The sequence below is a fragment of the Elephas maximus genome, chromosome 7, assembly GCF_024166365.1.
Source record: "Elephas maximus indicus isolate mEleMax1 chromosome 7, mEleMax1 primary haplotype, whole genome shotgun sequence".
Classification (NCBI taxonomy): Eukaryota; Metazoa; Chordata; class Mammalia; order Proboscidea; family Elephantidae; genus Elephas; species Elephas maximus.
This window is the reverse complement of record NC_064825.1, coordinates 7,698,208-7,724,415: the sequence shown is the minus strand read 5'-3', so window position 1 is coordinate 7,724,415 and position 26,208 is coordinate 7,698,208. Positions and strand designations below refer to the sequence as shown.

Genomic DNA, 26,208 nt, shown 5'->3' with positions numbered 1-26,208 from the left:
TCGACTCGACGGCCTCAGGTTTGGTTTTTTGTTTGTTTCTTTCTTTCTTTTTTTTTTTTTTTTAACATTCGTAATACTTGTTTTTCAATGGATGGGGCAATTTCCGCTATGGGGAAAAGGGAAAAAAAGAAAACCAAACCAGTTGCTATCAAGTCAATTCCAATTCATGGTGACCCCATGTGTGTACGAGTAGAACTGTGCTCCATAGATTTTCAAAGGCTGGTGTTTTGAAGCAGATCAACAGGCCTTTCTTCCTTTCTTTACAAGCACCTCTGAATGGACTCAAACCGCCAGCCTTTTGGTCAGTAACTGAGCACTTAATCATTTGCTCCGCCCAGGAGAGAGCAGCTGCTGTTTATGAAGTGCAGGGTGACTTGGGACCTCTACCCTGGTTCCCAGCCTTGGTAGAGCTATCTGTCATCCAGCGGTCTCATACCTGGACAGTGGGCTCCTTCATCGGAAAGAGGAGATCTGGGCACATCTCTAGATTCAGGCGCCTTCACCAGTGTCTCAAAGTCCTTTTTCTGCATCAGCTGTGTTAGATTTATAGCATCACAGTCATCCACTGCTTGCCATTTGTTACTAAGTAGCACACAACACAGTAGCAGTTGTGTAAATCATTAAATAGCTTTGTCTTTTGTTTGATTTTAACACTAAATGTCAGCAAACTCATTTCTCATAGATGGCTGTTATCCACTCACGTATTATGTTCATCTCCTAACAACCTAAGGATGCACTGGAGCTCAGACAGGTAGCGCTGAGCGACCTGACCTTGGAACAGATCTAAGTGAGTTCACTGAGGGAGGGCTACATTCTTCTTAAAGTGTCCAATTCCTTTCATTAACCTGTTGCCGTCCAGAGGATTTCAATTCTTAGTGACCCTATAGGATAGAGTAGAACTGCTCCATAGGGTTTCCAAGGAGTAGCTTGTGGCTTCAAACTGCTGAACTTTTGTATGTGTGTGTGCTTTAGATGAAGGTTTACAGAGCAAGTTAGTTTCTCTTTAAACAATTAATACATGTATTATTTTGTGACATTGGTTGGCAACCCCACAACCTGTTAACAGTTCCCTTCTTGACCTTGAGTTCCCCATCTCCAGCTTTCCTGTCCCCTCCTGCCTTCTCATCCTTGCCCTTCAGCTGGTGTGCCCATTTAGTCTTGTTTTGTTTTATGGGCCTGTCTAATCTTTGGCTGAACAGTGAACCTCAGGAGTGACTTCAGTACCGAGCCAAGAGTGTCCGGGGGCCATACTCTCAGGGTTTCTCCAGTATCTGTCAGACCAGTAAGTCTGGTTTTTTCAAACTGCAGACCTTTTGGTTAGCAGCTATAGCTCTTAACCATTGTACCACCAGGGTTCCAATTCCTTTCATAATGCTTGACAAATTAATTTATATTTTAAAAACAGGAGACATGCACAGGCTCATACTCTGTATCCACTTCAGTTACCTAATCTAAATGGGGGTGGGGGGGGTGGGGAGGGTGGTAAGAATTCCAAAAGGCAAATGATTTTTAAGAATTACATTTAGCTTAGAAATATGTTTCTATGTTACACATATGGTTCTCTCTCATGGTTCTGAGAATTTATACTTCATTAAAAAAGTTAAATCAAGCTGCAAAATTATGACTTGGGAATTAATTATGTTTTCCTATGCCATTTCCCATTCAACCAGTTGCTGTCAAATGGACTCCGACTCTTGGCAACCCCCCGTGTGTCAGAGTAGCGCTGTGCCCCACAGGGCCTTCAACGGCTGACCCCCCCGTGTGTCAGAGTAGCGCTGTGCCCCACAGGGCCTTCAACGGCTGACCCCCCCGTGTGTCAGAGTAGCGCTGTGCCCCACAGGGCCTTCAACGGCTGACCCCCCAGTGTGTCAGAGTAGCGCTGTACCCCACAGGGCCTTCAACGGCTGATCCCCCCGTGTGTCAGAGTAGCGCTGTGCCCCACAGGGCCTTCAACGACTGATCCCCCCGTGTGTCAGAGTAGCACGGTGCCCCACAGGGCCTTCAACGGCTGACCCCCCCGTGTGTCAGAGTAGCGCTGTGCCCCACAGGGCCTTCAACGACTGACCCCCCAGTGTGTCAGAGTAGCGCTGTACCCCACAGGGCCTTCAACGGCTGATCCCCCCGTGTGTCAGAGTAGCACGGTGCCCCACAGGGCCTTCAACGGCTGATCCCCCCGTGTGTCAGAGTAGCGCTGTGCCCCACAGGGCCTTCGACGGCTGATCCCCCCGTGTGTCAGAGTAGCGCTGTGCCCCACAGGGCCTTCGACGGCTGATCCCCCCGTGTGTCAGAGTAGCACGGTGCCCCACAGGGCCTTCAACGGCTGATCCCCCCGTGTGTCAGAGTAGCGCTGTGCCCCACAGGGCCTTCAACGACTGATCCCCCCGTGTGTCAGAGTAGCACGGTGCCCCACAGGGCCTTCAACGGCTGATCCCCCCGTGTGTCAGAGTAGCGCTGTGCCCCACAGGGCCTTCAACGGCTGATCCCCCCGTGTGTCAGAGTAGCGCTGTGCCCCACAGGGCCTTCAACGGCTGATCCCCCCGTGTGTCAGAGTAGCACGGTCCCCCACAGGGCCTTCAACGGCTGACCCCCCCGTGTGTCAGAGTAGCGCTATGCCCCACAGGGCCTTCAACGGCTGATCCCCCCGTGTGTCAGAGTAGCGCTGTGCCCCACAGGGCCTTCAACGGCTGATCCCCCCGTGTGTCAGAGTGGCGCTGTGCCCCACAGGGCCTTCAACGGCTGACCCCCCCGTGTGTCAGAGTAGCGCTGTGCCCCACAGGGCCTTCAACGGCTGATCCCCCCGTGTGTCAGAGTAGCACGGTGCCCCACAGGGCCTTCAACGGCTGACCCCCCCGTGTGTCAGAGTAGCACGGTCCCCCACAGGGCCTTCAACGGCTGACCCCCCCGTGTGTCAGAGTAGCACGGTGCCCCACAGGGCTTTCAATGGCTGATTTTTCAGAAATAATTGCAGGCTTTTCTTCCAAAGTGGCTCTGGGCGAACTCAAACCTCCAATCTTTCAGTTAGCAGCCAAGCACATGAAGCATTTGCTCTACCTACAGAGGCTTTTTCTCATTCAAATACTCCCTATTTTCTACCATGTGCAGCTATCTTTTCACCGTGACGCACAGTACCAGCATAAACTGCACACTCTTTTCTTTCTCCCCTTCCTTAAACCGGCTATACTTTGACCCTCAGTTTTCCTGGGAAAGCCAGAGGAAATGAAGAGTTTGGGTTCAAAAATCTACCTCTGTCCATTCCTGCCAGGGCACAGGGTATATTTAAGTTTTAAAGGAAGCGGAGACAGTGATGCCAAGTTCAAGCTGCTTTAAAAAGCTGACTAGATGATAATGTCAAAAAAAAAGTTGAAAGGAAAATTTGCCCATGCACAAGCTGCAATATAGATAATCGTCACAAAAGTCGCTGTAGATAGACATCATAGCATATAGTTGAAAGGGTTTGTGCTTCTCCTACAATGTTCTCCAAACCCCAAAGAAAGAGAAAAGAAAACCACATCTTTACCTCCTTTATTTAATGAATGCTTTTAAATGGTCAGAAATGGTCACTATGACTTGCTAACAGCACCATCCGCACTCCGCCCCCGCCCCCCCCCCCAAAAAAACCACTGCTGTCAAGTCGATTCCAACTCACTCACAGACAGTGTAGGAGAGAGTAGAACTGCCCACAGGGTTTCCAAGGCTGTTAATCTTTACAGAGGCAGACCGCCACGTTATTCTCCTGCGGAGTGGCTGGTGGGTTTGAACCACTGATCTGTCGGTTAACCTCCGCGCCGCTTGCTACAGCTCAGTTTAATGCATAACACATAACAGATAATACAGTGTGATGGTGCTATTGTGGTAGGGGAAGAAAAGTGAAGAACTCTATAAAGAAGTTCCACAAAGGGAAAAGAATTACTAACGCCAATAGTTTTATACACACACATACTTACACACAAAATATGAAATTATTCATCGTCCATTTTTCTATGTGTAAATTTAAATAATACATGTCCCAGTTAATGGCTGAATATGATTCTCCAAATGTTATATACTAGTATCCATAAGGAATAAAAACATTATTAATATTTTAAAGGACCAAAATAACAACTGAGGTCCAAGGTTTAAGTCATGTTACATTATAGTGATACTGCCAAACACATATCAAAATTATACTCTTTGCTTTAGTTTCTATCAGTGGGATCCGTCTAAAGTATTCTATAGTGAAAACAATATCACACTGTTCATCATACACACCAGATTCAGTAACTATTAACTGTTGTTGAGTGCCGTCCTGTTGATTTTAAATCATATTGACCCTACAGGACAGTGTAGAACTGCCCCATAGTGTTTCCAAGGAGCAGCTGGTGGCTTTGAACTGCTGACCCTTTGGTTAGCAGCCCAACGCTTAACCACTGTACCACCAGAGCTCCTTAAACACCACCAGGGGTCTTTAACTATTGACTCCAGCGAAGAGAAAAACCATACATTCTAGCTAAACAGTGATTCTCTAGCTAAAGAGACTCCTCAAGGCAAGGACTCATGAATGGCTCACCTCTGTGTCCCCAGCACCTGGTTCAGTGCCCAGCAGTGTAGGTACTCAGTAAACCCTTAGCAATTTGACTAAGGCTACTCCACAAGATGAATAATTACGAAGACCCTGACTCTAGTGGTAACGAATCTCTGAGGCCAGTTTATGTGAAAATCCTCACTGTCTTTAGTATTTTATATCAGCCTCTGTTTCTGCACATTCCGCCAGCAGGCAGATATTGGGCTTTAGCGGCAATATATTTAAGGTGATTGATTTAGTATTTGTTAAATGTCTTTAAAAAAGGTCAATTACCTCAAGTTTGAAGTAGCGCAGAGAAAAAAATTATATATTCATTTAGAATCAACCTGTACTATAATATATTGCTAAGAGGTCTTATAAACAAAAGTTATTCAGTGTTTGGTATTATCCCTCGTGTGATTAAAACAGGAAGTACAGATCAGGACCTAGACTCCTCAAAGATGAGGCCAAGTAAATAATAATAAAATCTTTTAGTTACTTGTAAATGATGACATCAGGTTATATTTGATCTCCAATGCAGAAGTATTCTCTAACCATAACCCCTGATAAAGCAAGATGTACAAGTTTGCAATATGCAATGTTATTGTCAGCATATTACAAGCAAAAGGAAAAGTAAAGAGTTTCACAAGTTACAAAAGGAAAAAAAATGTAGAGAAAGCAAATAATATCCAAGAATTAGCTTTTTTGTATTAGGAAAATTGATAGATGTCCCTGCTAACCTTTACCCTAACGAAATGTCTTAGTGGAATATTCCAAAGGTTTTAATGCTTAATAATTTACTTTAATCAAAAATGAAAAATTGCTTCAACCGTATCGAAGTTTTATTTCTTCACCTGGTCACATACTCATAGGTTTTCATCATGCTATTCTTTATATATTTCCTAAGGTCTTAAATATTACAAAATTAAAAAATTTAAATGACAGATGTACTTTTAGAGTAGTGTATGATGGTGTTTTCCTTATTTAAATGATAAATTATTAAACGGTGTTCCCCTGGAAACATTATAAGGAAAAGTTAAAACTTTGAGTATATCTTATGGGAAGAGACTTACTGACCATAAATTATTAAAGAACCTTAATAGTCTTCCTAATCATTTTCATACGGACCAAACATTGACTCAAAGGCCCAATAAGCACTTGTTTCCTCCATGTATTCATGTTCTGGAACTTGATATTCCCCACATGGGTTGGTAACAGTGTCACAAAGTCAAGATGACAAAAGAACCTTGCATTAATAAAGAATTTAGAGCTTGTAGTCAAATTTAGAGGGAATAAACTACTCCTTTTCCTTATTTTGAAAGTCTTTACTATTCATGTGTCAATGTATGATAAAGTCTTCTACTTTCCAGCTTTAGGGGAAAAATACAATGCCCTTAGGTGTCATTTACATACAAAAGACGGTCATAAAATTTCAGCTCAAATATTGTTTAAAGCTTTAAAAAGAAAAGTATCCTATCTCCATCATTCTAGGTGTTGACTGACTACGAGAGTTCTGAGCTCAGTGGTAAGCAAGGCCAGAGATCTGAAAAACTGTGATATGTGACAAACAGAAGAAACTGCACACAGTCAGCCTCAAGAAGAGAAGACTTGGGGTGTCGAGGGAGGGGGGGATGGCAGTGTCTAGCACCGGGCCTGACTAGAGTTGTTAATCAATATATGCTGAATAAATGAATGAACCAACAAATGAACCCAAACCAACCAGTAATGGAAAAGTAGTAGTGTGGAAGCGCAAGGAAAGGTATTCCATGCTGCTTACCGAGCCGTCGATATCTTTGTACCCCTGGTGCTAGATACCATGCCTGGTAATATAGTTGGTGCTCAGTAAATACGTTAATTGGGTTTTGCCTCAATCAATCATTATGTTTAAAGCAATTCAATAGTGGAACCGGCTGGCTTACAAATAATGAGCTCCCAATGACTCAACACACGTTCTACAGTGGGCCAAGACCTCAGCCAAGCAATGCAGCCAGAGTTGGACCACCACCAGCAGAAACGTTGGAATGAGATTCTAAGTCTCTCTCAGCACCTCAAGGATCCCTCCCAACATCCAAACATCCAGATCCTATGTTACATTTTCAAGCAAGTGAACCCATGGTAGCCTGTTGAAACTCTACAACTTTTTTCCAGTCTTTTATTAAAATCCCAAAGAGATTGTCAGGGCTTCAGGGAAGACACCCTAAAGGTGACAATCAATGCCCCCAGCAAGGGGAAAGAGTTCCCAGTCTGAGAGGCACCAAGCGTAATTAGCATAATTAATCCTCACCCTCACTTCTACAGCCTCCTCTTCCCCATCCTGGGGTTCCTAGCCCTTACAGGACACTCTCAAGTCAGGATGCTGCCCTTTCTTAGCCTCCTCACACATACTGATAGTAAAACAAACAGCATATCAAAATACTTCCACATGCACAACACTGAAAAGTGTGCTGGCATATCTTATGGGTAATATTTTTTCAATGTTAGTTATAACTCAGAAGTTGTTGTTAGCTGTCATTAGCCCTTGACTCACAGGAACCCTAAACACAATGAACAAAACTTGCCAGTCCAGCACCATCCCCATGATAGGCTGCAGATTGAACCATTGTGATCCCACAGGGTTTTCACTGGCTTATTTTGGGAAGGAGATAGCCAGGTCTTTCTTCCTATTCTGTCTCAGTCTAGAAGCTCTGCCTAAGCCTGCTCAGCATCATAGTGACACACAAGCCTCCAGTGACAGACAGGTGGTCTCTGCACATTAGGTACATTGGCTGGGAATTGAGCCCAGGTCAACTGAGTCCCTCATGGAAGGTGAGGACTCTACCATTGAGCCACCATTACATCCTATAACTCATTAATGAGTCATTAAATTAACTTCTGAATCCCAACCAACATAAATTCTTAATAAATAGAATGAATTGGAAAAGATGGAATAGAATAGAAAATAGAGTGCCATACATACATCTGTGTGTCTTGTTTACGAAGTTTGTTTAACAAACACATAGCTATTAAATATGGATATTGTTATAGTGCATGAACGTGCAGAACGAAGTTCTTATTGTGGAATGGAGCCAAAAAAGTTTGACAGCCTCTGTTAAAAAAGATCAGGAAGGCAGAACCCAACAACGGTTAAATGCAAGGGCTTTGAAGTCAGACTTTTCAAAGTTTTAACCCCAGTTCTGCCATTTGTGCACTCAATAACCTTGGGTAAATAGCTTAACTCCTCGAGCCTGTTTTCCTTGTCCATGAAATGGGGACATTATATGATACAGTGCCTGACATACAGCAAGCACTTCATAAATGACACCTTTAAAAAGCCTCCTATAAGGCACATCCAAACCTATGGATGTCTGAGGGTCTCAGCATAGACCTGGTTGCTCCATCCTCATCACATGAATAGATCTGTGAGGACTCACAGGATCCATTTAGAAAGAATTCTGTCTAACTTACCCCCAAAAGTTTGGCTCTTCAGTGTATGTGCTGAGGATTTGAAATTATAGAAATAGCAGAGGCCAAAAATCCCTTAATGTTGGGATAAAAGCTGTGGGGTCTCTCTCTCAAAACAGGGCTCAGGCCTGGGGAGGCCCAGTTGTCTAAAATTGCTGGCCAGCAACAGCTCTGAGCAAGTGGCTGTCCATCCCAGAGATAGGGGCCACATGGAACCCCGCAGGACTGCTGCCACAGCAGAGGCTCCTGGAGGGAGAGACCAAGAGTTCTTTGCTGTTCCCACAGATGCCAGGACTTCCAAGGAGTTCACCTCTCACCCAGCCCTGCCTGCCTTCACAGAGTATCAAGTCAGCACTGACTGCAATGAAGTTGCCAAGGGAACATGATGGCCTCTTGCCATCCCTACCCATTTCCACATGAAAGGATAGGTTAGGAAGGAGATGAAGCCTGAAAGAATAAGAGAGCAGCCCAAGCAGGGGAAAACAGAGATATGCAGGGGCCAGGGAGAAAAACAGCTAGACAGACCAGAAATGGAGAGAAGCAGTGACAGGAAGAGAGAAAAAGTGTCTGGTAAGAAAATAAGACAAAGGGAGAAAATAAACAGAACGAACAATGAGGAAGATTTTTATTAAAAACAAGAAGAAGAATAAGAGTAACATAAAAAGGAGGAAGGCAGAAGAGAAAAGAAGCAAAGAAAGAAGCTATGGGAACAACAACAAGAAAAAAACCGCTGCCATCAAGTTGATCTCAACTCATAGTGACCCTATGGGCCACAGTAGAGCTGACCCACAGGGTTTCCAAGGAGTAGCTGGTGGATTTGAACTGCCAACCTTTCGGTTAGCAGCTCAACACTTAACCACCGTGCCACCTGGACTTCTACAGGCACAAAACGAACAACAACAACAAAAAAAAAAAAAACAGTGACCCTGTATGACAGAGTAGAACCGCCCCATAGGGTTCCCAATGAGCACCTGGTGGATTCAAACTGCCAACCTTTTGGTTAGCAGCTGTAGCTCTTAACTACTATGCCACCATGGTTTCCACAAAAAGGCATCCTTAATTTCAAGCAGAGGCTCAGGTAGAGCCTGGGTGGGGAGGTTCAGAGGCTGCTTTGCTCACTGTTCCTTCAGGAGCAGTGCCCAAGCAGGGAAGAGAGGAACTATGGGCTCCCACCACTCCCTCCACCCTTCCCTCCCCTCAAGATCTGATCCTCAGGCCTGTCTTCCATCACAGAAACCCAGGACACAGGCTTACGAGGATTCAGAGGCTAAAAGACTGCAGCTGGCCTGGGACATACATCCTGCCTTCCATGGCCAGGTACCCCCTCAGGTGTTCCTAGTTCTGACCCTCTCCCCCAAAGCCATGGCTTCAGCAGCTAAGCAGTCCCTACTCAGCACAGGCTCTCCTATCTCCTCACTCTCACAGAGCCCCTCTCCTCCACCTCCGTAAGCTCCTCCCTGCACCAGACACAGCCAAGGGCATTCAGATATTTTTCTGGGGTGAGATACACTTTTGTACTTTCAGAGAACTCAGGGAACAAAGAGCAGAGGCCCGTGCCTCCCATCTGGCCTGGCATCATGGGACTATCTGGGCTTATTTGCACAGGGCACCCCACCCTGCTTCACTTCAGTCTTCTCCCTCTGTCTTCCAGTATTCCTCCTTCCCTCTGGGTCTAGGAGAGGATTTGGCCTGGCTCTGACTCCCTCTCTGGACCACACCTGTCCTCACAGGCTTCTAAACCACACGGAAGCAGCACAGCAAGTCGTTGGAGATGACCCAACACAGTCCCAAGGCAAATGTGAGGGGTCAGACCTGGACCTACGGGGCAGCCTGACCTCAAATCCCCTCTGCCTCTCACCCCTAAGTGAGGAGCCTTGAACACAAATCCATGATCTTCTTATAGCTAAAATGAGCAGGAGCCAAGTGTGTCACCATTTCTGAACATTTACTCCTTAAGTAAAAACAGCAGGGACAGCTCTCGAGAGAGAAAGAGGAGAGAAGGAGAGGAAGCCTCACAGTGAAGAACCACTAGCCTCAGAAAATCTCAGAGGGCAGAGAGCGAGGCCTATGGGTATCCCCAGCTCCGTGGGGAGGAGCAAAGGGTCTTAATGGGCAGACAATCCGTGTTGAAACCCCAGTGTTTGGGGCCCAGGTGAAGAGTGAAATTAAAAGGGGAGGGAAGCCTACCCGTGGCCAGGTGGGGCCAGAAGGTAGACCAGCTGCAGAGTGAAGCCCTCCCCTGGGCCTTGGGCCTGCAACCTGGGCCCAGAGTCACTCCTGGCCATGCCACACCCCCTGGCTGCCATGTTCACTCCCCCAAACCTGAGATTTTCCCCTAAAACGGAGATTGGGGGTGTAATAATCAGTCTGGCCAGCCAGCCTGGCTCAGGAGGTCACCAAAGGCAGCCTAGGTCACTCAGGGCTCTTGCGCTGCCTTTGAGGCAGAAACACAGAGCATCTTTGAGGACACCTGCTCTGTCTGTGAGAAGGTGGACAAAAGGTTCAAAATACAATAAAAGCAAGGGATAGGACCCAAAGGGGTCTCATTCCCTGTTTCTCTGGACTCTCTGTGGGGTGCCTGTGTGCAAGGTTTCTGCAGAAGATAGTCCATTTTGTTAAGCCTTTGAATATTCAAATTGAAAGTATCGCGCAATCATTGATTGTCAAATCATGGGTTTCTAGAGGTTTTAAATACTTGGCATGAGGGGGAAAAAACTCAAACCTATACCCGAAGGTATAAAACATTAATTCTGTTTGTCTCCTGCTCCAGGGGCCCGGATGCAGCCAGATGCTTTGTGAAACTTTAAAAATGTTGCATCTCTGCTTCTCTCCCCTACACAGGAGTCTTCCCAGGCGCCGAACCCCCGCAGCTGCAGCATCCAGCCACCGATCCTGCTTCAGCTGACCACAATGTCGGGTAACTTGACTGCTTCTCCCGGGGTAGGGTCACACGGGCCAGGGGCGTTTCGATCCGGGTGGATTCCACAGCTTTTCCTGCATAGAACAGAGAGGCACAAAGTCAGGGCAGGCAAGTCAGGGCCGAGGATCTGGAGAGGGCCACGCCGTGGCCGCTCCCACTCCACTCGGCGCCTGCTCCCGAGGACAGAGGCCCAGAGGCCGAGTTGGCCGCTCCGGACCCTTGTCCCCCGCCCGCCGTCCCACTTTTCCCCAGTCTTGTCTCTGGGACTTCCCGGGGCGGACTCTGCGCGCCCAGGAGCGGCGGCGGGGGTAGCTACAGGCTCACGGCGAGCCTGGGACGCGCGGAGGGAGCGCTGGCCCCACAGAGCTGAGCTGGGGCGGCCCCTGTGGACCCCGAGGCGCGCCTGCTGCCCGCAGAGCCCCGACGGGGACCAGGAAGGCGGAGGGGGCGGGGGACTGAACTGCCGAGAGGGCGCGGCGCCCAGGCCCTGCGGGTCGGCGCGAGACTTCCTGGGTCTGGGCGAAAACCAAGGCCACCTTGTTTCCTGGGGAGACCCCGCAGTTTCTGGGACCTGGCCCGAGGGGCTCCCAGCTGTCCAGCTGCGGTTCCCACAGTGACCAGGCGAGGCGCTGCCGGTCTAGACACTGTTGCCCGGGGCCCGAGCTGAACGCGCCGCCAGCCAAGCCGCCGGGCCGGGACCCTCCCCGCGCGACTCCGCCGAGCGCTCACTCCAGGGTCGAGGTCAGGGCCAGAGCCCCACTGGGGTCCTGCGGGCACCCCCGAAAGCTTCGCGGCCCGGCTTGGCCTAGCAGGCCTGTCGAGCCTACTCACCGCGGGCCAACGGGACCTGGGGCCGCGACTTGCCCGTCTCCCGGCGCACAGGGGTTCCCTTCCCGCGGACGCCTCCGGCGCGCGCTGGGCTGCTCCCGCGAGCCCGGCAGGCCTGGCTTGTCCCCACCAGGCCGAGGCCCCTTCCGGAGGGCGGACTCCCAGCAGAGTGCGCGATCGTAGGGAGCCTCGGGACGGCGTTCCCGGGAGCTCGCGCTGCGCGGACTCGACCCGTAGCCTTCGTGCGCTGGGGCGAAGCGCGCAGCCGAGAAATGCCTGCCCGAGAGGGAGGGGTAGGGGAGAGACTAGCAGAAGGGGAGAGCAGAAGCTGGGGGCGAAGGAGAGAGGAGGAAAAAAGGGAGTACGGGAAAGGCACAGAGAAAGGGTGAGGGAGACCGCCGAAGAAAAAGACAGGCGGGAGTTCCCTGGGCTTGGCTGGGGTCAGCCGGGCAAGTCCCTCACAGGACGGTGGCCAGGGCTCTCGAAACCCTTCCTGCCTGCTGCTTTCCCCAGGGCTGGCTTCCAGACCAAGGGCACATAGAGGTCGGAGCCTCCCAAGAAGCCACGCCTGGCCTGGTGGGGAAGGAAGGGACTCAAAGCTTACAAACCGGTGGGAAATTACAGTGGGGTGGACTAGGTCAGCTTCTAGAGATCAGAGAGAGCCCCCCTACTCCGCACTGAGCCCCTCCCCCAGCCGGTCGCTGGGCCCAGAACCCCAAGTTGCCCCAGCTTAGTTAGCTAAGGTAGTGTGCTCCCCTGGTGTAGTCTCCATATTTCTGAGCAGGAAAACCTGTGTGCTGTTGGCCTAGGGATGGGGCTCACCAGAGTTGGAAGGTCCCACAGATTTCCATGAGTCGTTTCCATCCGGGCTCTGAGACCTGCCCAGCCTCTCTTTATCTTTTTGGGTTTGAGACATTTGGCTTTCTCTCCAGCTGTCTTTTAGCACTGTTTGCATTCTTCAAACCCAGAAACCGGGCTACAGGTGCTATATTCTATAAAGAGGACCGCATTCCCCACTCTGACACCCAAACCTGACTTGACCACCTGCCTTTCCCCAGAAAAACCTAAGGTGTATCAAGGTGTCCGGGTGAAGATCACCGTGAAGGAGTTGCTGCAGCAGAGAAGGGCACACCAGGCAGCCTCAGGGGGAACCGTAAGCATAAACCCTTCACTTAACTTCCCAGCCTGTCAGGCCTCACTCTACCCTGTGCCTGAGAAGGTGTCGAGGCCACCCTAGACTCCACTGTCCATCCCTAAACCTGGCCTTCCTTAGCTGTTCTTACAACTTCATCCCAGTTCACCACAGTAGGGCTCAGGATTTGAGGGAGCCCATCCTTCACTCATCAGAGTTGAATATAAAGGGTTTACTGGTCCCCCGATGGGAGAGGAGCAGCCAGAAGGTAAGTAGGTTGTTATTCTATCACAAGAACAGTGCATGTGCCTTCACATACCCACAGAAAAGCTCTCCCAGAAATTCAGTGCATTTTAGGCAGCCCTTCAAGGATAGCACCTTTCGGAGCATCCTCCCCTTCCTCATTCTTCTGGAACTCAGCTTTTGAGGTCACTTATCTGTAAATCACCAGTCACTGAAAGTTCTCAGCAGAAAGGAGCCTTGTCTCTGCCAAGGAGACAGCTTGGAATCCTGAAGATGTGAGGCCTTAAGTAGTGCTAGGTTATCACAAGATTGATCTAAGCAGGCAGTCATAAAGGTACCCTGACACTTTATATACCTTCTTAAAGCAGATAGGAGCCCTGGTGGCTCAGGGCTTTAGAGCTCGGCTGTTAAACAAAAGGTTGGCAGTTCAAATCCAACAGCCGCTCCTTGGAAACCCTATGGGGCAGTTCTGCCCTGTCCTTTAGGGTCGCTATGAGTCAGAATTGACTGGACAGCAATGAGTTTGGTTTGGTTTTTTGGAAAGCAGCTAAGTATTGCCAAGGGCACAACAATAGCAGAACCAGTTAACTTAGGTGGGGTTGTCCCCCAGGAGAGTAGTTCTTTGCTGGAAGCCCTTGATCAAACAGTTGCTTGTGGGTTGGTTTGGGTGTCCAACAGCTGGAGCCCAAATTGCCTGTGTAGGCTTGGTCCTGTTTGCAGCCTGTTGGCATTTGTCCCACAGTGGGTGTTATGCCTGGTGCTGTTTGTACACAATGCACGACTTCCATTTCTTCATGAAATGGGTCTTTGTGGGAGAAGGCAAATGATGTAGTGGCTATGAGCACAAGTTCTAGAACTAGATAGACTGGGTTCAGTTCTGAGCTCCTCCACAGTGTGTGTCCTTGAGCAAATTACTCAGTCTCTCTTGTCTTGGTTTCTCATCTTTAAATTGGGAATAACAGGATTTTGTGAGGGAGTGCTTTCCATGCAGTAAGTGCTCAATAAATGTTAGCTATTATAATTATTGATGAAAAGTGACTAAAATAAAATTCCAACTAGGGGTGAAAAGCCAGCTATTCAGGAATGTTTGCTGACACCCTCTTCTCAGAGTTTAGAGTTCAAGCGCGACCTTTCTGGGATGTGGCATACACACACTACTTTTGCCTTCAGTGGAGAAGTTAGCATCTCAACGTGCAGAGTTTCAGCTAACACAGTAAGACTTCCTTATATTTGTGGAAGGCTTTAGAATAGTTCTTCCTTTAAAGCACTTTTGCACATACACTATTTCCTTTTAATTCTTATACAACCAGGTGCGGTAAGTAGATCAGGGATACATATACCTGTATTACAGGTTAAAAAACAAACAAAAAAAAGTTTAAAACCTTGAAGTTATTAATGGCAGAGCTAAAAGTAAGACCAAGGTCTTCCTATTCTTCCTGTAAAAAACCCTCCCTACCTTTTGGCTTTGTAAATATTCATCTTTCTGCAGGTTCAGGTGTGCTGAGCAGGAGCTGGTAGCCTCGTTCCCTTCAGCTCAGAGATGGTTATAAAATAAATAAAACCAGATAAAAGAGAACTGGGAAATTCTTCTGGAGCAAAAAGAAAAGAAAATCAAGATATTCATAAGAAAATGCAATCTCTCATTGAGAAGTTTGGACATACATGGCAGAATCCTGTTTCAGATGCACTTGAAGTAGTCCCGTCTGTTTCAGATGCACTTGAAGTAGCCCCGTCTGTTTCAGATGCACTTGAAGTAGCCCCGTCTGTTTCAGATGCACTTGAAGTAGCCCCGTCTGTTTCAGATGCACTTGAAGTAGCCCCGTCTGTTTCAGATGCACTTGAAGTAGCCCCGTCTGTTTCAGATGCACTTGAAGTAGCCCCGTCTGTTTCAGATGCACTTGAAGTAGCCCCGTCTGTTTCAGATGCACTTGAAGTAGCCCCGGTTGTTTCAGATGCACTTGAAGTAGCCCCGTCTGTTTCAGATGCACTTGAAGTAGCCCCGTCTGTTTCAGATGCACTTGAAGTAGCCCCGTCTGTTTCAGATGCACTTGAAGTAGCCCCGTCTGTTTCAGATGCACTTGAAGTAGCCCCGTCTGTTTCAGATGCACTTGAAGTAGCCCCGTCTGTTTCAGATGCACTTGAAGTAGCCCCGTCTGTTTCAGATGCACTTGAAGTAGCCCCGTCTGTTTCAGATGCACTTGAAGTAGCCCCGTCTGTTTCAGATGCACTTGAAGTAGCCCCGTCTGTTTCAGATGCACTTGAAGTAGCCCCGTCTGTTTCAGATGCACTTGAAGTAGTCCTGTTTCAGATGCACTTGAAGTAGCCCTGTCTGAGATGCACTTGAAGTAGCCCCGTCTGTTTGAGATGCACTTGAAGTAGCCCCGTCTGTTTCAGATGCACTTGAAGTAGTCCTGTTTCAGATGCACTTGAAGTAGCCCCGTCTGTTTGAGATGCACTTGAAGTAGTCCCGTCTGTTTCAGATGCACTTGAAGTAGCCCCGTCTGTTTCAGATGCACTTGAAGTAGCCCCGTCTGTTTCAGATGCACTTGAAGTAGCCCCGTCTGTTTCAGATGCACTTGAAGTAGCCCCGTCTGTTTCAGATGCACTTGAAGTAGCCCCGTCTGTTTCAGATGCACTTGAAGTAGTCCTGTTTCAGATGCACTTGAAGTAGCCCCGTCTGTTTCAGATGCACTTGAAGTAGCCCCGTCTGTTTCAGATGCACTTGAAGTAGCCCTGTCTGTTTGAGATGCACTTGAAGTAGCCCTGTCTGTTTGAGATGCACTTGAAGTAGTCCCGTCTGTTTCAGATGCACTTGAAGTAGCCCCGTCTGTTTCAGATGCACTTGAAGTAGCCCCGTCTGTTTCAGATGCACTTGAAGCAGCCCCGTCTGTTTCAGATGCACTTGAAGCAGCCCCGTCTGTTTCAGATGCACTTGAAGTAGTCCCGGTTGTTTCAGATGCACTTGAATTAGCCCCGTCTGTTTCAGATGCACTTGAAGTAGCCCCGTCTGTTTCAGATGCACTTGAAGTAGCCCCGTCTGTTTCAGATGCACTTGAAGTAGCCCCGTCTGTTTCAGATGCACTTGAAGTAGCCCCGTCTGTTTCAGATGCACTTGAAGTAGCCCCGTCTGTTTCAGATGCACTTGAAGTAGCCCCGTCTGTTTCAGATGCACTTGAAGTAGTCCCGTCTGTTTGAGATGCACTTGAAGTAGTCCTGGTTGTTTCAGATGCACTTGAAGTAGCCCCGTCTGTTTCAGATGCACTTGAAGTAGTCCCGTCTGTTTCAGATGCACTTGAAGTAGCCCTGGTTGTTTCAGATGCACTTGAAGTAGTCCTGATTGTTTCAGATGCACTTGAAGTAGCCCTGTCTGTTTCAGATGCACTTGAAGTAGCCCCGTCTGTTTCAGATGCACTTGAAGTAGCCCTGGTTGTTTCAGATGCACTTGAAGTAGCCCCGTCTGTTTCAGATGCACTTGAAGTAGCCCTGTCTGTTTGAGATGCACTTGAAGTAGCCTCGTCTGTTTCAGATGCACTTGAAGTAGTCCTGGTTGTTTCAGATGCACTTGAAGTAGTCCCGTCTGTTTCAGATGCACTTGAAGTAGTCCTGATTGTTTCAGATGCACTTGAAGTAGCCCTGTCTGTTTCAGATGCACTTGAAGTAGCCCCGTCTGTTTCAGATGCACTTGAAGTAGCCCTGGTTGTTTCAGATGCACTTGAAGTAGCCCCGTCTGTTTCAGATGCACTTGAAGTAGCCCCGTCTGTTTCAGATGCACTTGAAGTAGCCTCGTCTGTTTCAGATGCACTTGAAGTAGTCCTGGTTGTTTCAGATGCACTTGAAGTAGCCCTGTCTGTTTCAGATGCACTTGAAGTAGCCCTGGTTGTTTCAGATGCACTTGAAGTAGTCCTGTCTGTTTCAGATGTACTTGAAGTAGTCCTGTTTGGCCATGACACATTTATTGCTGTGGTCTCTTTGGCCACTGCCCCGTCATTAGCCATCTCCAGTAGCTATAGTAAGGTGGACCACTTTACCTGTGTATCTGATCTGTACCTGACCAGTTTGATTCCTCAAGCAGTTTGATTTAATTAAGTTTTCCTTTCTGAATTTCCCTTTGAGAAATAATAAAGCAGTACATCTGAACCAATGCCTTGCAGGTACATGGCAGAAATGAGCAGGCTGCAGTTTGCTTCATGGAAGATTATATCAGCCCATGCCCTTGCAGGCATATAGAAGGAACACATGAAATTTAAATACAAGAAAGAGCCAGATGTGAAATCCTTCACCAGGAGCCATCAGAAGGAGCCAGGATTCTAGGAAAAGTCTTGAGGGCATACTCAGTAGGCAAGGACGGCAGATATTGCTGCTCTTAGTTGCCATGGAGTCAGTTCCAACTCTTGGTGACCACATGTGTACAGAGTGGAACTCTCCATACGGCTTTCAAGGCTATGACCTTTCGGGAGCAGATCATCAGGCCTGTCTTCAGGGCACCTCTAGGTGGGTTCAAACCGCCAACCTTTTGGCTAGCAGTCACGCGTTTAACTGCTTTCATCACTCAGGGACTCCTAGGATGGCAGATAACCAAAAACCAAAACCAGACCCATTGCCATCAAGTCGATCCCTACTCATAGTGACCCTATAGGGTCAGAGTAGAACTGCTTTTGGGGTTAACAAGGGTGGATTTGAACTGCCAACTTTTTGGTTAGCAGCTGAGCCAGGTGCTAGGGTATAATTCATGCCTGTTCCCTGGTGCAGACCCTTCTGATTTATCAGAGATGATCTCCAATTTGTTCCAATTGTGGAAGGACGCCTTTGGGAAACTTTAAGCCAAGAAGGGAGTTAATTTTATCAAATATTACTAAGCCAGAAGAACTTTATCTTAATTTGTTAGAAAGTCAGAGTAGTATCCACACTCTGAAATTTCAAGGAGACAATTGTGAATGGGGGTTATAGATTGAGACAGCAGGCACTCAGCAGTGCCAGGAGAAACATGGGCATGCCAAACTTGTAAATTTGATTACAAAAACTTACTGCAGCCAGATCGATTTGCAGACACACATACGAGAAAACACACACAGAGTTCTTTTGCCTTTAGGGTAGAGGGAAACGAGTTAGTACTTATCAAAAGATATAGTTTACCCTTATATGTTCTGCTTTTTTTTTTTTAACCCTTAATTTTTTTAAACAGCCTTGATGCATTTTTATAAACTGTAGATTGTGGATTTTGGTGCTGTTTGAAATCTTAAAGAGGTGCCTTTCTTTGTATTCTTGGAGCAAAGTGGAAAGTGAACCCATGACTAGAAAGATATTATCAAGCAGGATACTGTAAACACACCTCAGGGAGATAAAATGGGGAGGCAGACAAACAGGCCAATCCGGGGGAGGAACGGAGTTAATGAACCTCCGCCATGAAGCAGATTTTTTAAAACCCTCTCCTTCCAAGTCCTTTAGCTCAAGCTGCAGCCAAGTATTTGCATAAAGAGCTGCTAACTGATTCTAGCTTCCTGGTTCACGACATTACAGCATGGATCATTTTCAAAATTAACACCACCTCCTGTTTCAGCAGTGGCCGATGCTGGAGTTCTCCCAGTGCCTTGGTCTAAGGGAGTGAGTATACCCTGAAACCCGAGAGCGGTGTGGTGGCGAGCGAGGCTTTCCGGCATAGAATCGCAGAGCAATGCGCGTCCCTTTAAACTTTAAAACCACCACCTGAAACCTACCAAAAAAAAAAAAAATCTAAATTACTTTGTTAATACAATGATCAATTCTACTGTAAAATGCAGGCCGCATTACTTTCCCTCGTCAAAAGGAGCACTTATATAAACTTCCAATTATTTAGAGCCGGTAATGAAAAAAGCAACTTTTGTAGAAAATCATAAAAAAATATACAAGGAGTTGAAATATTCCCCAGCCACTCAGTAGAATATAGATAGGTTCCTGCTCACTGATTACAACTTTAAGAAAATATTTTCTATTTTGATATTTTATAGATAAGAACATGTGTGACTCTATTTAGCTATTCAGAATTAACAAAGTTAGGAATTGTTTCCTTTGGGAATAGGAATTCCTACTGTTAAGCAGCTAGGTGGGATATGAAGATTTTTGAGGAAAATGGCCAAGTCACAGTCAGTTGGGATTAAATAATTGTAAGTCTTTACTAATTTTAAATTAAATAATTTAATAGGGAGGTTCTTTACTGAGCTTGGTCAAACTGTTACAGTTCGGTCATACTAAAAATTGTTTAATTCATTTCTACTGGAATTAATTTTTTTTTTTAATATTTAATTTAGAGAGTCTGAATTAGGGGGACAGAAATCCCTAAGCCAACATTAAAATTAAGTTAAATAAAATATATCATTGGTGGTACGTAATGAACAGCAACTCTTTTAGAAGAAAGAATGTGGCTTTACCTTAGAGGAGAAGGAAGCATAGTTCACGTCAAAATATCTTAGCTTTCCTTTGATAGAATTTTCATTTCACTTTGCATGATGATTCTCTTCTCGCTTTGGCAGCTGTCTGGAAGCAGCAGTGTCCACCTTGAAGACCCAGTCGCACCATCTTCTGCAGGTCAGTTCAGCCAGCATTACAATTCCCTCAAAAGCTATTTCAAAAGTCCATCTCGCAAGTCTTCTCAGTGCTTGATTCAGGGGTTAAGACAGGCACCACCATTTAATTGGAATCCAACCAATCAGAAGGTGAAAAAGGCATGGTGACTCCAGATGCAAGCCCAGCAAGGAAACAAGTGCACGTTTGTGTCCTCCTTTCCGAACTGTCTGTTCTTTCCAAAGGGTTTGTTCTCCATTCACTTCCAGCTCGTCGCCAAGTAACTAGACTAAAAGATTAGAATTGTTTTCAGAAAGTTGGTATCTTTTTCAGTGTGTTAATAATAGATGGAACACAGAACATCCTGAGGCACCAGAATAAGGTTTTTGCTGTTGTTCCTTTGGTTTCCAGCCGACAGGGGCTTCCTTCCCCTTCTTTTCTCTCTTCCCAGAAAGCAGTTCAAACAAGTGTACCTTTTCTCAGGCCAATACTAATAACTATTACATAAACACTCCTACCCCTGCCACTGAACAGCTGAGAGTTAGAGGAGGTCATATAGAAGGAAACCTGTGCTTATGGTAGCGACCTGGAGTTTGTCGTTTCAACTTACCTTAGCGGAACCTTAAGACTCAGAAAACTCCAGTGCTCTGTAGTCCGTTTGCTGGACGCACTCTAAACCTAATCTTTTTTGAATTTTAAGGACAATAAGCACAAATTGGACCTGGTAATAATAAAATGGGCAAGGTGTAATGTTTTCAAAATTATTCTTGTTTGGTGTTTAACAAGTTATTTTAATTGTGTTATGTGAACGTGTTCAGGAAGATAACATTGTTGCTTTCTGTAACATAAAGCAAGTAGTACTAATTTGTACTGTGTTCCTGATTTCTATTTTTAAATTTCATATTGCCTTTTATATGACTTCTTAAAACCCTGTCCTCAAAATTGAAGTTACTGAGTAAGTGTGAAAAGTTTAGGAACAATAACCCTAAATCAAGAGAATTATTTCCCAGTGTCAGAGCTTTCTTAAAGCCTCAAACATCTCTGTAAGTTACCTCAGAGAGGTTTACCTAACCCGCACATGGGGGCTAGATATTGACACTTTATAGTCCAAGAAAGTTAAGCCTTGAGCCGTTCTTTGACAATTAGACACAGCTTGGATCATCATTCTTTTATTCCCACCCCTGCCCCAGCCATGTTTAAAGCTAGTTTCCACATGACTAAACAGATTTATTTCACTAGGACTCGAATTAACTAAAACAACTAAAAACTCCAAATTGCCTGCCGACTAACTTTTCTGAAACTCTTAAGCCCTCTTTTCCCTGGATGCAGCAAATATTCAGAATATAGACTAAAACTCCAGTAGAATCTGTAAGTGCAATTTTTAAACAAAAGTCTCTCTTTTTCATTTCTCCTCTAGGACTGTATTTTGAGCCGGAACCAATTTCTTCCACACCCAATTATTTTCAACCCCGAGAATTTTCCAGTTGTGTTGGTTGTGAAGAAAACCCAAGCTGTCTCGACCAGATCTTCGATTCCTACCTTCAGACAGACACACACCCGGACCCTTCACTCAGTTCCATGCAAAGCACATCACACTATTTCCCAGACAGCTTCCAGGCTGCCCCTTTCTGCTTTAACCAGAGCCTGGTAATTTATCTCAGCTCCTTAACAAAACTTGGTCGTTGCTTACTGTGGGCTGGTAATGCTTTGTGAGAGAGTTAGTGACATCTCTGGAGAAATCATACAAATACTGTCAACAGGAAATCAACAGAGAGAACAAGCAGGGAACCTTTTAAAAATTAGAAATGGCCACACATGACAGACCTTGAATCTTTAAATACATATGTATGTAATTCGAATTTCCCAAGGAAGTTGGTGTGTGGCGACAAAAAGAGATTTCCTAGCAATATTCATTTAATGTTTTTTAAACTGCGAAGCTGAGTCCTATTAATTGGAAATCACTGATTTGCACAGTGGCCCTTAGGACACCCGACATAGGTTGCTGAATGGATTTTTGAATTCTTAAAAAGGGAATTAAGGCTGTGTCTAACAGTACCAAACTGTCATTCTGTTAGGGGAGTTTGGTTTGGTTTTGCCACTGAATTAGTGCTACTGACTGGCTCTTTTGGTCTGCCATAGGCACAAGAACTCATGTGGGCTGGAGCTGGCTAGTAAGAATGAAGCTCTAATACTTGAAAGAATTTGGATTAATCCCTGTGCTTCCTGCACCTAAAATGTTTGAAAATGTGTTATCCTTTAAAATCGAGTAAGGTTTCCATTAGTAGATTCTAGTTGTTTTAGATAATTTTAGAGACTCACCATATAACTCTTCAACCTTAAAAAGTAAGTTGTTTTTTAGAAATGGAAGTACTTTTCGGTTTTGATTTGTCAGAAATTCATGTAGGTATCAGATCAGAATTTAGAGGGGTTGGAAGTTAGCTCCATGGAATATGCATACCATCACCTGGGGAACAGAGGGCTCCAGTCACCCTCCAACTTAGGCTTTATCCGTAACGACTGTAGACCTGCTTAAGACAAAGCAAAGCCCTGGTGGTGCACTGGTGAAGAGCTTGGCTGCTAACCAAAAGGCTGGCAGTTCAAATCTGCCAGCTGCTCCTTGGAAACCCTGGGGAGCAGTTCTACCCTGTCCTCTAGGGTCACTATGAGTCAGAATCAACTCGACAGCAGGGAGTTCTTTTGGTTAAGAGAAAGCAGAAGATCCCTTTCTCCTCAGAAGTCTTTAGTGGTGGTTCAAACAGTTTCGCATGCTGGGGTATCCCAGACATGGGGTCGTTAAGGATCTCACTGCTACCTTCCCATGATCACCTTGGTCTCCACAGTCAGGGTGTAGAGAAACATGCCCTGTGCCACCTGCAGCCTATAGTGTGCCCCACAGAAGGATTTGATGTGCAGGTGACTCGAAGCACAGTGGGAATTTGTAGTTTAAGAACAAAGCATCCTCCAAAGTACGGTTATAACAAAGAAAGCCAGTGAATCGAGGCAATTAAGTGTTGGAAAAGAAATAGGTAAATATAGAACATGAAATCATGTAGTCAGCAACTAAAATTACTTCTGCAGACTCGGGCTGTTTTTTGTTTTGTTTTGTTTTTTGTCTAATTGTCTTTCTCTGAGTTAATAAATCCACACACTATTCAGTTCTTTTGATCCTGTTTAAGTTATCAGGTCCTTTGTCCCCTGGTATTTGTTTCTCTAGACCTCAGGATCGCCTTCAGATTCCTCCACTCTCTCTGGCTCCTTAGACTACAGTTACTCACCGGCCCAGCTGCCTTCCTACACTCCAGAGAATTACAGTCCTCCACCTTCTCTGGACAGCAGAAACTGTGGATATCCCTCAGAAGACTACTCCTCCCATCACCTGCCCTCGTACAGCCAGTACAACCGCCTCTCCTCCGCCCCCGCCCCGGTCTGTTACTGTGCATCCTGTGAGGCAGAGCACTTGGACAGCATCCGGGCATCGGAGTGTTTTTCCTATCCCAGCACAGACTTGATGGATTTTGCAGCCAGCGATTTCTATAAAAGGGAAACAAACTGTGACATCTGCTATAGTTAATAGAGATGACATTAATTTGAATCCTGGCAGTCATTTTCACCCCATTTTCCTGTTACATCTAGTTGACAGCTCGAAATATGCAACCCGTTAATGAAATATCACAGGTGCATTTGACATGCCACCATTTTCAATGTTCTGATGCTAACTTAGGCGTTGATACGAAGTCCTCAAACCCGTCACAGTGCCACTCCTCCTTTGTACACGTACAGTTAAAATTTTATTAGGAACTTTCAGTTGCCTTACTTTTCTCTATAATGAACAAATTCTCATTTTTTTACTAATAAATAATTTTGTATTATTTTAAATGTTTGTTTTTTTTTTTTCTTCTAGTAGTTGTTCCCAGTTGGTTTGAATATCATCAATTAATTCTGGAAATCATTAATTACTGTTCAATGATTTAATTTTACTTATTCAAGAGTCTGAATTATTTTTTCTAAATTTTATTTATTTCGTTGTTGAGAACATAAACACAGCAAAATATACACCAATTCAACATTTTCTACCTGCAAAATTTAGTGACTGATTAAATTGTTTGAGTTGTGTAGCCAATTCTCACCCTCCTTTTCTGAGTTGTTCCTCCCGCATTAACATAAACTCACTGCCCTCTAAGGTACCTATTTAATCCTTGTAGTTGCTGTCGTCAGTTTGAGCCTGTGTATATAGTTCTTAAAAGAGGATAATGCTCAAAAAAATGCCCAAGGCAGACATTTTTTCTAGTTAAGCTAAACTATTGTTCAGTTTTAAGATGAACTTAGGGGATATTTTTGGTTTAAGTTTTAAAGATTATCTCAGGGAAATAGTTTCAGGGGTTCACCCAACCTCCATGACTCCAGAAAGTCTAGAGTCCATGAGAATTTGAAATTCTGTTCTGCATTTCCCCCTTTTGATCAGGATTCTTCTGTGGAATCTTTGGTCAAAATTTTCAGTAAAGGAGGCAGTTGTTCGTGGAGGCAATTAGCCACACATTCCATATCCTCCTTTTTCTGACTTTTCTTTCTCTGTTGCTCTGGGTGAATAGAGACCAATTGTTGTGCCTTGCGTGGCCGCTTGTAAGCTTTTGAGACCCCAGACTGTACGGAATGAACTAGGAGGTAGAACAGAGGCACTAAACACAACATCAGGCCAATTAACTTGGGATGTCTCCAAGCCAACGAACCACATCCCATACGCAGCCTCAACAGCTACTCTTTTTTTTGTTTGTTTTTTTGGCATTGTTGTAAATATATCACACAACTCCTGCCATTTCAACTTATTAAAAGTGTACAACTTATTGATAGCAATTACAACAATCAGCTGTGCAACCATACACTTAATCAATGTGATTTTTCCATCACCTTTAACACTCCTTTTCCTCTTCCCTCCCACCCCTGGTAACCGCTAATCAACTCTGGTATCTGTACATTTGTCTTTTCTTGTATTTTTATATAAGTGAGGTCATATAATATTTGTCCTTTTGTTATTGGCTTATTTTACTCAGCATAATGTTTTCAAGCTCCATCCATGTATCAAGACTTTATTTCTCCTACTGGCTAAGTAGTATTTCATTGTATGTATGTACAATGTTTTGTTTATCCATTGATCTGTTGATGGGCATTTAGGTTGTTTCCACATTTTGGCTATTGTGAGTAGTACTGCAATGAATATTGATGTACAGTTCTCTTTTTGAGTCTCTACTTTCAAGTCTTTTGGGTATATACCTAGGAGTGGAATTGCTGGGTCATATGGTAGTTCTGTTTTTAGTTTTGTGTGTGTGTGTGTGTTTTATGTCATATTTTTTTAATAACAGTTATAAACTAGTTTCTCAAAAATTTATACACAAATTCTTTTGTGACTTTGGTTACAACTCCCTCAATGTGTCAGCGCTCTCCCCCTTCCCCTTTATACCCCAGGTACCCTGTATCCAATTGTCCAGGTTTTCTGTCCCTTCCTGCCTTCTCATCTTTGCTTTTGGGCAGGTGTTGTCCATGTGGTTTCTTATACCTGATTGATCTAAGAAGCATGTTCCTCGTGTGTGTTATTGTTTGTTTCATGGGCCTGTCTAATCTTGGACTGAAAGGTGGATTTTGGGAGTAGCTTCAGTTCTGAATTAGCAGGGTGTCCAGGGGCCATAGTCTTGGGGATTCCTCTAGTCTCTGTTAGACCAGTATGTCTGGTCTTTGTGTGTGTGTGAATCTAAATTTTGTTCTGCATTGTTCTCCCATTCTGTCCGGAACCCTCTATCATGATCCGTATCAGAGAGCTTGGTGGTAGTAGGCAGGCACCATCTAGTTCTTCTTGGCGCAGGGTAGTGGAGGCTGTGGTTCCTGTGGTCCATTAGTCCCAGTAACTCAATCCCTCAAGCTGTTTGCATGTGCCTAGGAAGCTTCTGTGGCTTCGCCTTGGTCAAGTTGTAGTGACTTCTCCTATATTGTGTGTTGTCTTTCCCTTCGTCAAAGTTAACACTTGTCTACTGTCTAGTTAGTGATTTCTCCTGCCCATCCGTCCCTTCCCTCATAACCATCAAAGATTGTTTTATTCTGTGTGTAAATCTTTTCTTGGGTTTTTATACTAGTGGTATCATACAATATTTGTCCTTTTGTGATTGACTTATTTCACTTAGCAGATTCATCCATCTTGTGAGATGTTTCTCAAAGTCATCATTGTTCTTTATTGTTGTGTGGTATTCCATTGTGTGATTGTACCATAATTTATCTATTGTCATGGGTTGAATTAAGTCCCCCCAAAAATGTGTGTATTAACTTGGTTAGGCCATGATTCCCAGTGTACTGTGGTTGTCCTCCATTTTGTGATTGTAATTTTATGTTAAAGAGGTTTAGGGTGAGATTGTAACACCCTTACCAGATCACATCCCTGATCCAATGTAAAGGGAGTTTCCCTGGGGTGTAGCCTGCACCACCTTTTATCTCTCAAGAGATAAAAGGAAAGGGAAGCTAGCAGAGAATGGGGAACTCATACCACCAGTAAAGCAGCACCAGGAGCAGAGTGTGTCCTTTGGA

The 26,208-nt window shown here is 45.4% G+C and overlaps 2 protein-coding genes across 2 annotated transcripts; one reads left to right on the top strand and one right to left on the bottom strand.

The window, feature by feature from the left end:
• Positions 1-5,514: 5,514 nt before the first annotated feature.
• LOC126078866 (uncharacterized) lies at positions 5,515-12,645 on the bottom strand. Its single transcript, XM_049889672.1, has 3 exons — positions 12,552-12,645; positions 11,733-12,374; positions 5,515-10,975 (listed from the first exon to the last, which is right to left on the bottom strand). Exons 1-3 carry the CDS (start codon positions 12,643-12,645, stop codon positions 10,815-10,817), a joined length of 897 nt encoding a protein of 298 aa, XP_049745629.1. The 3' UTR covers positions 5,515-10,814.
• Positions 12,646-18,556: 5,911 nt separating this feature from the next.
• Positions 18,557-23,476, top strand: POU2AF3 (POU class 2 homeobox associating factor 3). The gene is made up of 3 exons (XM_049890493.1): positions 18,557-19,665; positions 21,059-21,288; positions 22,856-23,476. The coding sequence occupies exons 1-3, from the start codon at positions 19,584-19,586 to the stop codon at positions 23,210-23,212; spliced, it is 669 nt and encodes a 222-aa protein (XP_049746450.1). The 5' UTR covers positions 18,557-19,583; the 3' UTR covers positions 23,213-23,476.
• The last annotated feature ends 2,732 nt before the right edge of the window (positions 23,477-26,208 follow it).

Bases quoted from the DNA above. Each gene is read 5' to 3' on its own strand.
- LOC126078866 (XM_049889672.1), bottom strand. From the start codon at position 12,645: ATGTCTCAAACCCAAAAAGATAAAGAGAGGCTGGGCAGGTCTCAGAGC. The intron at 12,375-12,551 runs GTGAGCCCCATC...TCTGATCTCTAG, and splicing joins TGTGGGACCTTCCAACTCTG to AAGCTGACCTAGTCCACCCC. The intron at 10,976-11,732 runs GTGAGTAGGCTC...TGTTCTATGCAG, and splicing joins CCAGGTCCCGTTGGCCCGCG to GAAAAGCTGTGGAATCCACC.
- POU2AF3 (XM_049890493.1), top strand. From the start codon at position 19,584: ATGATGATTCTCTTCTCGCTTTGGCAGCTGTCTGGAAGCAGCAGTGTC. The intron at 19,666-21,058 runs GTCAGTTCAGCC...TTTCTCCTCTAG, and splicing joins AGTCGCACCATCTTCTGCAG to GACTGTATTTTGAGCCGGAA. The intron at 21,289-22,855 runs GTAATTTATCTC...TTGTTTCTCTAG, and splicing joins TCTGCTTTAACCAGAGCCTG to ACCTCAGGATCGCCTTCAGA.